At 46.6% G+C, this 13,213-nt stretch overlaps 1 protein-coding gene across 2 annotated transcripts in view; it reads left to right on the top strand.

Annotated features, from left to right (window-relative positions):
• Positions 1-13,213, top strand: part of CLIC5 (chloride intracellular channel 5) — a 150,626-nt gene that overhangs the window by 112,987 nt on the left and 24,426 nt on the right. For both annotated transcript variants that reach the window (XM_058306820.1, XM_058306821.2), the window contains exon 4: positions 4,244-4,350. In XM_058306820.1, the coding sequence (XP_058162803.1) occupies positions 4,244-4,350 (107 nt within the window). The remainder of the gene's footprint in view (positions 1-4,243; positions 4,351-13,213) is intronic.

Genomic DNA, 13,213 nt, shown 5'->3' with positions numbered 1-13,213 from the left:
AGGCCACTGGAAGTGGTTGAGTGCAGGCTTTAAATAAGTGCATTAATTAAACCAATCAGGCAATCTCACATGTAACAACCAGCTCACCCACTGCCAGAAGCCACAGACGTCTCTGAACTGGACACTAGCCGGCCACTTTGCTGAAAGTGCCCTGAGAGGGTCCAAATAACACCCCCTTCCCCTCTGACTCAACCTTATTGCTGGCACTGGGTTGAAATTCCAGTTGGAGCAAAATGCTATTTTCAATAACTAAATAAAAGTTTAGACTTGGCCTGGGAGACCCAGAGGGAAAAGTCCAAGGTGAAGTTACCATTTTCCCTGTTAGAAGCAATACCCTGTTCAAGAGTGACTGCTTCATCCAGGTCCTTAAGGAATGGAAAACTGAAGCAGAGAGGAACAGAGAAGCAGTGTGTGCCCCTGGTACTTTCCCAGGCCAGTGGATGGAGGGGTGCAGGGCAGGCTGAAGCTGAGCCCTGGGGTCCACTCCTAGTTTTGCTGGTGACGTACTGTGATACCTTGAACCAGTCCCTTTTCTGCTCTAGGCCTCAGTTTCCTCCTCTGTGAAGGGATGACCCCCGGAGCCATCCCAGTTCTCTCATTCTTCACACCAACCCTTAGCCAGGCCTCCCCAACTCTCCACCCCCAATCCAACTGTGTCTTCCCTAGGCTGTTTCCCTAACTTAACTGCAATGGGACAGAGAGGCCATGAGGTCTCTGGAATCGTGTTCCCCATGTGTTCATGTGCATTCTTCCAGAGAAGGGTCAGCGACTTTCCTCAGATTCAATAAAGGGTCCATGGTCTCAATAGGGCTAAGCACTGTTGGGATGCAGCAGCTCTCTCCTCTTCCTTCCCCACCCACATTCCCTTTCCTGAGCTCAGTTCTTCTGCTCCAGACCCTTTACTGGGCTGCAGTTATATGTAGGAGCTTTTGTTAAATGCATTCCTGCCAGGTTAGTGACTAATGACCCACCACTCCCAGGTGGCAGAACCTCAGCTTTGTTAAATTGCACATCTCCAGAAAACTGCCATGGTGGGGGCCTCTAACGATGAGACCATCAAGCTTTCTAGAGTCCTCACTCCAGGAGTGTCACTTAGATGCCCCTGTAGTCAGATTGGGGCAGGTGCCGCAATTCCCTCCCAGGAATACTACCATGTTAGTGCATCAGTCCCACCTGGAGAGTCCTGCCATGGCCAACAACCAGCAGCCTCTCCCGGCTCTCCCCACACTGGGGCTAAGAGGTGGGGTCACCTTTCCTGAGGCCCCTGGACCGGTGCAGCCTGATCTTCTGATTCTCTAGGGGGCAGCAAAACCCCTATAACTGGAACAAGTGCTGGTCTGCCATGTGTTTCTCATCACACCATTATTTGTAAGAACCACCAGAGAGCCAAGAAGTTATGAGAGCCTTTCCCCCACATTGCTTTTTTTTTTTTAAGGAAAAAACCACATACTAACACTCCAACGGAATATTTGGTGTCAAAATGAGGAATCCAGGAAGTCTCAAGGAGTTTCTAAATAAAACTCATTTCCACTCCTTTCCTTACACTGGCCCACTCAGTGCTCAGCAAGGAAGTGTTGGGATTATCATTCAGACATGCCGGCCCTTACCTCACTTCTCCATGGAATGGTCCAGGGTAACAGGATTCGGAACAGAGAGCCAGAGACCCAACTCTGGTCACATTTCTACCAATGTTTGTCGTGATACCTTGGGCAAGCGCCTTCCCTCTCACTTCCTCTCTGTTTCCTCATCTCTAAAGTGAGGGGGGTGAAAGGACATGGTCTCCAAGAGGCCTTTAAGCCCTTATGTTTTTTAATATAGTATTCTTTGTGATCTATTAACTTTAATAAAAAAAAGTGTGAAAAAAAAAACCCAAAAATAAAATAAAGTGAGGGGGTGAAAGGACATGGTCTCCAAGAGGTCTTTAAGCCCAAATCTCACCATCCCCTGAGTTTCTTAAAGTATTTTCCCAGAGTTGACTGTTATTTAAAATAATCCTGGTACAGAGATGTTATGATAAAATTTCAGGAGGGTAAACTGATAAAGCCTTTTTTTCAGCGGACTAGCAAGTACGCATTGAGTATTAACAGGGTTCTGATGCTGCCGGAATTGGAAAACACTTTGAATTCATTATTTTAAAAAATTGTGGAGATATCACAGTGGGGTAAACAAAACAATACACGAATGTTCCTCTAACCCTCTGGGAGCTAGAGAACCACCCTTAGGACCTCCCACAGGATGGCATGGAGGCTAAGAGTATAGGTTTTGGGGTGTCAGAGTGACTTGGCCTACCACCTAGTGCTAGGCTGAGCCACGGTATCAAATTAGCCACCACCTCTCATGGCTTCACACTCAGACAAGTCTGCCTAGGTAGTGGGGCCCTCTTCCATCTTGTAATTTTGAGGGCACATAGCCTCCATGGCCCCTTTAGCAGGAAACGAGAGAGAAGGATCATAGAAAATGTGTTTAAGGGCCAGACCTGTGAGTGGTTACATCACTTCCCCTCCTATCCCATTAGCCAGAATCCAGTCACATGACCCTAACCTAATGGAAAGGGCAGGTAGGAAATATAGACAAGCATGGGAATATTTAGGGCATGAGTAGTCCCTGATATGGGAAATTTACTAAAAACCTCTTTTACCTTTCATTGTCTCCTCTATAAAACAAAGGCCATAATATTCAGCTTCCAAGGATATGGTAGAAGAAACTACTACTTGGCATATAAAAAAGCGTAGTGCCTGACATAAAGGGAGAGTTCATGAAATGGTAGCTTAAAGAGTTAGACAGCGAAGCCAGTGCCTCTTTTGTGACTGTCTCCCAGATGCATTTGTAAGGACAATTGGTGGTCCTGGGTCTTAAAGCCACAGATCCCAAAGGTATCAGCCTCCTGACACCTCCAAGGATCTTTTGCTTAAGTAGCAGAGACAGGACAAACCGGTGCACTTTTAAGAATCAGAGAAGTCAGAAGCATTTACCTACTTCTCAAGTGAGGGTTTGATGAGGTGAGGAAGCAGGAATAATGGAGAAGGGAGAGAGGAAGTCCTGCCACATCACAGCTCATTAGAAAAAGAAGGGGCAGAACCTGAAGTGCCAGGAGAGGCCCCCAGAATCAGCAAAGGTCGCTCCATCAAGGCAAGGGCTGTCTCTCTTTTTCACCAGTGTACCCCAGCACCAGGCACAGAGTCCGGGCCTTAGAAGTTGCTTCATGCATGCTGGTTTAATTGCACACTTTTGTTCAGGCACGGTGGTTTGTGGGTCAGCAGTGAGAAGTCAGCTGGGGCTCTAAGTCAGTCAGAGCACTTACCATCTGCAATTTTTTTTTTGCAGGGTTTTTTTGTTTGGTTTTGTTGTTTTTTTTATAAGTCTATATTTACAGAAAAATAATTTTTTTGGAGAAGCCAGCTGTTTTATTTCCTGGAATGAAGGTTAAGAGCATGTCTAAGATGAATGCTTTTGAAATGAGATATCTTTAAAAAAAGACAGAGAGACGGTTTCATCAGTTAAATCAGGGGTCAGCAAGCCAGATAGTGAAGATGATTGACTTTGCCAGCCTCTGCACAGCTGCTGGCTCCACAGCTATAGTGCAGAGGCAGCCATAGGCAATATGTAAATGAATGGGCGTGGCTGTGATGTAAGAAAACTTTACTTATGGACACTGAATTTTTAATTTCATATTATTTTCACATGTCACAACAAAATATCCTTCTTTTGCTTTTTTTCAACCATTGAATGATGTAAAACCATTCTTAGGTCACTGGCCTTTCAAAAACAGGTGGGAGGCTGGATCTGGCCCATCTCCTTGTCTGTCATCAGGCCACATCACAGTTTTATTTTAAAGATTTCTCTGTGAATGAAAACACGATTTGCTAGCCTTTTAGAGAAGCACACTGTATTTGCATATTTAATATATGGTGTAAACACGGAGCCAAAGTGAGTGCACTTAACCTCCCCAAATCTAGTTACTGAAATCTGGGAGGCTAATATCTGCTGGGCTCTCTGAATAACATTCTGGTTCCTTCTCCAGCACACTGTGCCAACAGCTCTCTTCACCTCACTGGCCTCTGGTTTCCTCTATCAGTGAACTATGGCTGAGCATGCATGCCCTCACTGTAGGAGGGGTTTAATGAGCGAAAGTTTTGTAGATCCAACTAGAAAAGGGAGTGATGCTCATTGTAATGGGAGTAGGCTCTCCCTTAAAGGATATCCATGTTCTCACTGATCCTACAACTTACGTCTTCCATTCCAGATACCCCAAACTGGCGGCAAAACACCGAGAATCCAACACAGCCGGCATTGATATTTTCGCCAAGTTCTCAGCCTACATCAAAAACACAAAGCAGCAAAACAATGCTGGTGAGTGACTGTACTAGTCAGCCAAAGGGGCACTGATGCAAAATACCAGAAATTGGTTGGTTTTTATAAAGGGTATTTATTTGGGATAAGAGCTTACAGACACCAGGCCTTAAAGCAAAAGTTACTTCCGTCACCAAAGTCTATTTCCATGTGTTGGAGCAAGATGGCTGCCGATGGATGTGAGGGTTCAGGCTTCCTGGGTTCCTCTGGTCTCAGCCCCTCTGTTTTCTCTGCGAGGTCAGCTGTAGACTATGAGGCTCTCTAGGCTTTGCTTCTCTCCACAAGGTCAGTTGTAAACTATCAGGTGAATGACTGTCTCTTTCCCTGGGGCTCCAGCTTAAGACTTCAGCATCAAACTCCAACATTAAAAGCCCTCAACTCTGTCCTTTGCCATGCCTTTTATCTATAAGTCTTTACCCACCAAGGGTGGGGACTCAACATCCTAATAATGTGGCCCAATCAAGCCCCAGTCATAACTTAATCATGCCCAGGTACAGACTAGATTACAAATATAATCCAATATCTATTTTTGGAATTCATAACCATATCAAACTGTTACAGTGACCTTTTCCACGAAGAGCCCCTGGCAGCATCTGTTCCCTGCGTGTTCATGGGCATCTCAGATACTGAGGTCAGAGAACCCTCTGGAACCCATGCTGCTTGCTTATTTGCCACCCGCTCCCCCACACCCACACCCACACATCCCCTTGACACTGGGAAATGGTGGTAGATCCTGCCTGGCCTAGCACTGGCCACAGGTCTCAGGACCTGATTCTCTGGTGGTACGTTAACAGAAGGGGTTGAGTCCTGTGATTTGGCTCAATTTCTTGTGGCATTGTTCTTTAAGAATTAGCTAAAGCAATCTGAATAAACCCCTTACATTGAGGGTGTGTACCATCTGAAGAACTGTGAGGGAAAGGAAGAAAGAGGAGAGAATTCCCTTGCCTCAGACCAGAAGAAGAGGTACCTTCACTAGCTGGGAGCCCCAGAAGCTGGCACAGAGCCAAGCAGCATGAGCATATTTGTAGATGAATGAGTAAATGAATGAACAATGGCCTGAAACAAGGTAGTAAATGCTACATGTGCACAGAGCTCCGGGGGGAAAGGCATCTCTTTGGACCAAGGTGACAGGAAAGGCATGGGGCGAGAGAGGAGATATTTGGGTGGGAACGGTGGGTGCAGTGGGAAGGGAACAGCTCACCAACAGCTACTGTGGACAGGATGGAACTAGATCCTGGGGCCTCCCGGAAGGAAAGGCCACGCCCCGCCCCCAACCCGCAGGCTTTGAGGCCTGGCTGGTGCAGGAGGAAAGACTTACAAAAAGTCAAATAACAAGAAAAGAGATAAACGATGATTTAATATGGTAGAAGGGAGTTTGAAGAGTTGATTAACTGCCCAAGTGAAGGGTCAGAACATTTTCTGTCAAAGATGTTCCAAGCAGGAAGAATTTGTGTTATGGTCGTTTGAGAAAGCTTCTTAAGAGGGTTGCACTGGGGTCATAAAATGAGGGGGAATCATTTGGCTGGAAGCATCGGGTGGAGGATGTGGGGACTGTGAGAAAACATGAGGGGCAGGGTGACCGGGAGGGGCAGCTGGAGGCCATCATGCCGCTGCGTTGCTTGGGTTTTATGCTGAGGCAACAGCAGCCCTTAGAGGTGGGTGAGCAGGCCCTATGACAAGAGTGGCCTTTGGTGACAAGAGCGGCCTTTCCAGAGCAAGGACAAGAAGAAAGGTGGGAGATATCCAAAACACACTCGGTGCTGTTGCTTCATTGCTGTTTGGACCCTGTAGTGGGTTAAATAGTGCCCTCCCCCAACCAAAAGAAAGTCCATGCCCAGCTGAAACCTCAGAACTTGACTGCATTTGGAAATAGGGTCTTTGCAGATGCAGTTAGTTAAGAACTCCAAAAGGCGATCATCCTGGATTTAAGGTGGGCCCTAAATCCAATGGCTAATGTTCTTCTAAGAGAGGAGAGGACCCAGAGAGAGAGAAGGCGGCCAGGTGAAGACGAGGCACAGGGAAGCTTGACGGCGCCTCCCCTCCAGCCCTCCTAGGAGCAGTGCCCTGCCCACAACTCGATTTCAGACCTTTTGCTTCCAGAAGAGTTTCTGTTGTTTGAAGCCACAGGTTTGCAGTCATTTGTTACAGCAGCTTCAGGACACTGACGCAGACCGTCAGAGACATCGGGAGCGGAGAGGGTCACTGCTCTTTTCCCAGAAGAGGACGAGGAGGCCCATGAAAAGGTCAACGGCTTGTCCCAGCTCCAGGGGGCAGAGCTGGCTCTCGAAGTCTGGCTTCCTGACTCTGCATCCAGGACCCTCTCCTTTGGGCGCACAAACGTCTTCCTTCATACGTGTTGGAGCGCCGTTGCAAAAATGATCTGTTTCTGTCGTTTGAGCCACCCAGGTTTTTAAAATTATAAATGGAATTTACATATTATCCATATTTACAGTTCTCCTATCCCCAAAGCCAAAGCAACAGTTTCCACCAAACACTGCATATCGATTTCTTACAAACTCTCCAAGTTTCATTGTTTTCGCTTCTTCTGTTTCACCCTGGTTTTTTCTGTACTGGGCTTTGCCCTCATGACTCCTTTTTCCCCTAATTCATTTGCAACTTTCAAAGCTCCTGCATTTCTGTTTCCCCAGAGAGTCTGTACCTTCTGATCTCAATCCTTTGCGCTGTTCTCATCTCCCCACATCTCTTCATTGTAACTGTAACTTGTCCACTCCCTTCCCTTCCTTTATTTTTCTTCCCCCCTTCTCATATCCCCCAGTTGTGATCAGCTGGGTCCAAAGTTCTTAAGCTCAGCCAGCCCGAGGCCAAGGCTCCCTTGGGACCTGCCCTCCATCCTGGCTGGGGTCGGAGAGTCCACCAGCCCCAGCCCACGCAGCGGCCTGTGCAGAGCCATCTACACCCCTCTCTGCTTTTTCCAGGCTCTGTTGTCCACAGCCTCTCACAGGCTCTGCAGGATCCTCAGCAGTAGACCCCAGGCCTCATGGACATTGCCTTCATGCCATATATTCCCATTTTTCTTTCTGGATCTTCTTCTCTACATCCATATCTCCAAATGCCCTTTTTCAGATTGCCCCTCTTTTGTTTCACTTTTTTTTCCTCTTGAGCAGAGCCCTTCCTTTCTCTTCTCTTGTCGTCCAGTGCCCTCACCCCTCTCACACACACTGGCTGTGGTCTTTTCCTACTTCCTCAATATCAGAGTATGAAAAACCTGATACCATTCAATGGCTCTGCATGTTGGATCTTCTGTCCACTCCTGTGGTGGATACAGGAATGGCCATCCACAATTCTCCTGTTGCTTTATAAAGCCTCATCTGTTCCCAGGTACCAGAACTCAGACCCAGTCCCACGGAGACTTGACCATCAGTTTGCTCATTCATTCATTCAACAAACAAGGACAGCATGGAGTGACTAAAAGTCCAAGTTAGTGTTCATAGGATACTTCTTGTGCATCAGGCATTGTGCTAGGTTCTGGAGTTGCCAAAATGAATAAAACAAAGTCATTGCACTTGATGAACTAAGCTTCTCTTGGGGGCTGTAAAAGATATAAACATGCAATTACAGACATGGGTTTGACTCCAAGCCCTGCCACTTCTAGTTATGCAACTTTGCCCAAGACAACTTGTTTTCTCTGAGCATCTGTTTACACATCTATAAAATTGACTTCCCTTCAATTTCTTCATCTGCCAAATATGACAATTAATAGCATATCCAAGGTTTATAATGTAGATTCATTTATTGTATGGCATTGCATGTAAATCCTTAAGCACAGTGCCTGGCACATAGTAAATGCTCATTAAATGTTAGCTTCAACAATTATGTTATTGCTAAAATGGAGCAAATACAGATATATTCAGCTATTTTTTTTACTTCTTTCCTAATCAGCATTTCCAAATCCCTGACCCATTTAGGCTTTTTTTCTAACATTGTTTCCCACTTTCTTGGTGCATTTCCTTCTTCTCCCGAGTATACTTCAAAATGTGTTAGTGGCCTAGTCCTCACTGCTACACCTTCAGCATCATTGCATTTCTCTTGTTCTCCCGTGGTCAAGGTTTTATACTGCTTTGTTGTTTTCAAATTCTTTTCCTTTTGCTTAAAGGTAGCCTGGATTTTCTCTGACAGGGTCTCTTAGACCCCACATTTAGTAAGGCACTACATGGGCAGGCATGTGTCATTTTCTTCTCACTTGAGATCCTATCACCCCCACGCCCTGGTTTTTGGGTGAAAAGCCAAGATACTATTTCAGGGTGTGCGGCCCCTGAGTTTCCCGTGATTTAGAGGAGGCAAGGGTGTGTGGTGGTTCAGCTGGCAGACTCTGAAGCAAACTGCTTGGTTCAGACTCCAGCTTTGCCTCTTGTTGGCCTCACTGGGCAAGTTGCTTCACTTTTCGGTGCCTCTGTTTGTCGGTCTGTAAAATGGGACCACAATGGTACAACGCTCATGGGCCTGCTTGAAACAATGGCTGTTGTTGGGATCGAACATCAGTAGTTGTTCTGAGTACCATCAGGGACAGAGAAGTTGTAGCTTAGGAGAGAGGGCCGAACTAAAAATGTAGTGGAGTTAAACATAGATGGCCGATTACTCAGATCACAAGCGAGAAGATGATGCCCAAGGATCACACACATGAAGGCAGAGGAAGGGGGGCCAGGGAGGATGATGAAGAAGGTCCAGCAGGTGAGGGAGGAGGAGAGCCAGGCGGGGATGGACTCCTGGAGATGAGGAAGGAAAGCTTCTCTGCAAGAGGAAGTGGCCTGGAGTCTAGATGCCGCCAGGAGCTCGTGGGTGACTTCTGCCTGCTATGCGCAGCTCCCTGACCGTGCCCTCAGGTCTCCACTGCTTTTCTCCTGTGAATCAGCCCAGGACCCAGATTCAGCATGAGAGAGTCCAGAATGACCCAGGAAGCCAGGTCCGTCTCTCTGCACAGGGGGAGGTGCAGCAGGAGGCATCGGGGAATGGGATCCAGCACCCACGGGGAGGGGGTAGTCTTAGCCCTGACAAAGGACAGCTCCAAGGTGGGAGAGGGCAGCCCTGCACTTAGATTTGGCTGTAGGATTCCAGGCCCCGGGCCCCACACTTTACTTTTTCCATCTAGCAGGGGGACATTGCCTCCTATTCAATACTGAAGGGCTGTGGAGCACTCGCACAAAGGGTCAGAGGGGGGACACTGGTTTCAGCCATGCCACCTCTGGTGTATCCCCTAACGTCCCTGATTTACCCCGCAGTCAATTCTGTCTTCACCCCGAATCGTGCGGTCTGCGTCTCCTGCCTGGCCAGCGTGGCCGTGTCCTCCTCCGCATTTGCGTGGCCTCCATCTTCCCTTCGCTGGCATCACTGTGAAGCACCCTCACCTCTTGGCGCTGCTCTTAGACAGCGCCCCGTTCCTGGGTCCGGGCAGTCCGCCCACTAGACCCCGCAGCTCACCACCTCCCTGCTTCTCTACCGCACACTCGCTCCAGAGCCTTTGCCCCTGGGACGTCAGTTTGGTTCTTTGGTTTTATTCCTTCCCTTGGGCAGTTTCTTATCCACCCTACTTCAACATGTTTCTCACCTTCTGTCATCTCATAAGAGGTTCTGTGCTTCTCTCTAAATATCTGCCCTACATTTTGCATTTCTTATCCTCAAACTGCATTTTTATTTATTTATTTAAAACAACACTTGTTTTAATTAAATAGATCATGTAAACGTTCCCATATAACCCCCCCCACCCCCATCATTTTTGTAAATTGTATTTTTTTGAAGATACATGCATCACATAAAAGGTTACAATATAAAAAACATAAGAGGTTCCCATATACACCCACCCCCCCACCCCACTCCTCCCACACCAACAACCTCCCCCATCATTGTGGCACACTCATTGCACCCGGCGAACACGTTTTGGAGCATTGCAGGACCACGTGGATACTAGTTTACTCTGTAGTTCACACTCTCCCCCGGTACATTCAGTGGGCTACAGCAGGATATATAATGTCCAGCATCTGACCCTGCAATATCATTTAGGACAACTCCAAGTCCCCAAAATGCCCCATATCACATCTCTTCTTCCCACTCCCTGCCCTCAGCAACTACTGTGACTACTCTCTCCCCATCAATGACACAATTTCTTCTATTAGTAGTCACAATAGTCAAACTGCATTTTGAATGAATTCTAAAAACCTCTGCCAAATACCCTGGCTTTCAAGATAATTCCTTTCAAGCTACTCACCCTAATCTGATAAGAGAGACTATCTTTTATTTTTCACAATCTTCCTTTATCCTTATGCTTCAAACCTATCATTACTACTAGTTTACTTTACTTTTTATACATATTGCACATTCAAGGCTATTAGCAAATGGATCTAATGCACATCTTTAATTCTCTATTCTTAACTAATTTTAAAGTCCTTTTTGATCCCTTCTACCCTTATCATTGCCATCAGATGCAGTTAATAATCCCACCCAGTATTGCCATCCTTGCTTTGGTACTAGTGACACATTCCCATGTGCTTTTGCTCATTTTCTTTTTGGTCGAGGAAGAAGTGCACAAGCACATGCACATAGACTAAGACGAAATTCCAATATTTCTCCTACTCCATTTACATTCACCATTTCCTATCCTTGATCTTTTTATACATGCTCCCTTCCATGGCACTCTCTTACCCCTACTTAGAGGTCTAATGATTTTCAAATCTATTCTCTTTGTATCTAATTCATAAACCCTATGCAGCCTTGTGGCTTTCCCTAACAGTATTTGCATGTTCTGTTTTAAAGAATCCAACATATTTACATCTCAGACTTCCCAGGCTTCTCAGGCTGCCTGTATCACTTATTTCAGTAATAAACGGTGTTTCCCCCTAATTGGATGAATTCAGTCTTTCAAGGCTTCCTTTGAATTCCCCTTCTCTTCCTCCTTCAAAGGTAGTTTTCTTTCATGTTTCTACCTCCATATTCCTCTGCCTTGGGGGGCCTTCCTTCTATTTTAAAATTTATACTCCACTTGTTCCAGAAAGTCTTTATAGCTACTCACAGAGATACATAAAACACAGCAAATCAACATACAGTAAAAGGAGGTGAGAAAGGAAAACAAAGGGAGGACCATAAACTGGAGCTCAGGGTCAGCCAAGGCAGTAAAAGCAGCTTGTACCCTGAGCGCTTGACATGTATGGCAGGCAGCAAATTTGCCTCTCAACTTTCTAGCAGACAAAACAAAAAGGGGCCCCTTGTTAGTCGCAGTTTGGTTGCCCCAGAAGATAAAAATAAACCAACCTCCCAGAAGAATAACAAATATTCCTGATTTAGGGGCTCAAGTCACAGGCATGGACAAGTCATTATTTTCATTTTCTTTGGCCTTTTCCTTCTGTGACTTCCCTTCATGCCCTTGTTAGGCTCCAGGCCCAGCTGACGCCGCGTTGACCTGACTTTTCTGTCTGTCCTCCGTAGGCACCATCTGCAACCTACCCTTCTGTCTCCATCCATACCCCTCTCTCTGTTCTTCCCCTGTGCGTGCTCTGCACCTGAAAACCCTTTTCTTCTTCATCTCCACGTCTTCTCTTGATGACCAACGAGACCTGCCTGCAGCACCAAGCCCATGTCACCAAGCCCCTTGTTCCTCTCTGTCCACGCCAGCATGTGGGAGCAGGCCTGCCTGTGTCTGCCCACCTGCAGCATGACTGATACCATGATGAGCTGTGTTTGCAGAATTATGCCCCTTGTCATTCCAGGTTGCATGCAATTCTGTTTTTATGGAAGACACTGTGATGTCCTAGTATACTCCTCCTAAAGTCTTTGTAACGAAGTACTTCCACAAGGCTTCTGTGGTCAGCAGGGCACCGTGCTATGTGTCCAGGGTGCAAGGACCATACGCAGTTCAGGTTGTTTCTCCAGCCCTTGCCCTTCATTAGTTCTAATTGCACTGGCCGTATTTTCCAAACTGAAAATCAGACAGCTAACAAATTGCCTTCATTGACAATAATTATATTATAAGAAACTGATACTGTCCCAGAAAATCCAGGGCACATGTCCCCAAATGAAAAGCACCTGGATAGCACTTAGCTCTCTGTTCTGCCTCCTCCCCAGTGCAAACTACAAACTTGGTTGCCACCGCCGAGGAAAGTGAACGTATCATAGATCACACAGCCTCCAAGCTATTGGCCTTGGCTTGACCCACGGACTGACCATGCAGTTCTTTGATCAGTCTTGGTTCTGTTTCTGAAAGAGGAATGAGGTTTCTCCCTCCTTAAAATTCCCCTTCTTAGGATCTGGAAGTGAGCAGTGTGCTCTCTGGGTTTATTCTGGGAGAATTAATGATCGCAACCACATATCATGGAAGAAGGTTCTCCAGTTATTCTGAAAACCTCAGTGAGCTCATCTCGTAATTGCGATGAAAATCTCCCCTTGATGGGAATGTGCCTGAAGGCTTTCATTGTGGTCATTACGTTCACAACACCAGTTCGTCATCTCCTAGAGCCTTCGTGAAAGGTAGCAGAGGCAAACCAGCAGCAGCTGCAGTCCTGGCTTTGTCCTTGTCTGCTTCTCCATTCAGGCCCAAATCATCAAATCACTTCTGTCTTCTAAGAGGTGTGTCCCTCAGCAGGATGTGCTCCTGGCTAGTGGAGCTGTGCAGGCACACAGACTCCTCCTGCAGCCTGCTTTGCTCCTCCCTACCCCTCCCACCCTCTCCCATGATCAAGGTGCCTTCATCCCAACATATCCCACTCCTCATTCACTCTCTTTTAATAAAATCTACAGGACCCCTTAAGTAAGTATATTAAGCAAAAGCATCTCCATCTGATGCACGGAAAAGTGGGGCCCCAAACTTTAGCTCAAAACTAGGAAGAAGTGGAAAATTAAATCTGAGGTGTGGGCTGCC

This window comes from Dasypus novemcinctus, chromosome 11 (genome assembly GCF_030445035.2).
Source record: "Dasypus novemcinctus isolate mDasNov1 chromosome 11, mDasNov1.1.hap2, whole genome shotgun sequence".
Taxonomy (NCBI): domain Eukaryota; kingdom Metazoa; phylum Chordata; class Mammalia; order Cingulata; family Dasypodidae; genus Dasypus; species Dasypus novemcinctus.
This window is presented reverse-complemented; position numbering and strand designations above follow the sequence as displayed.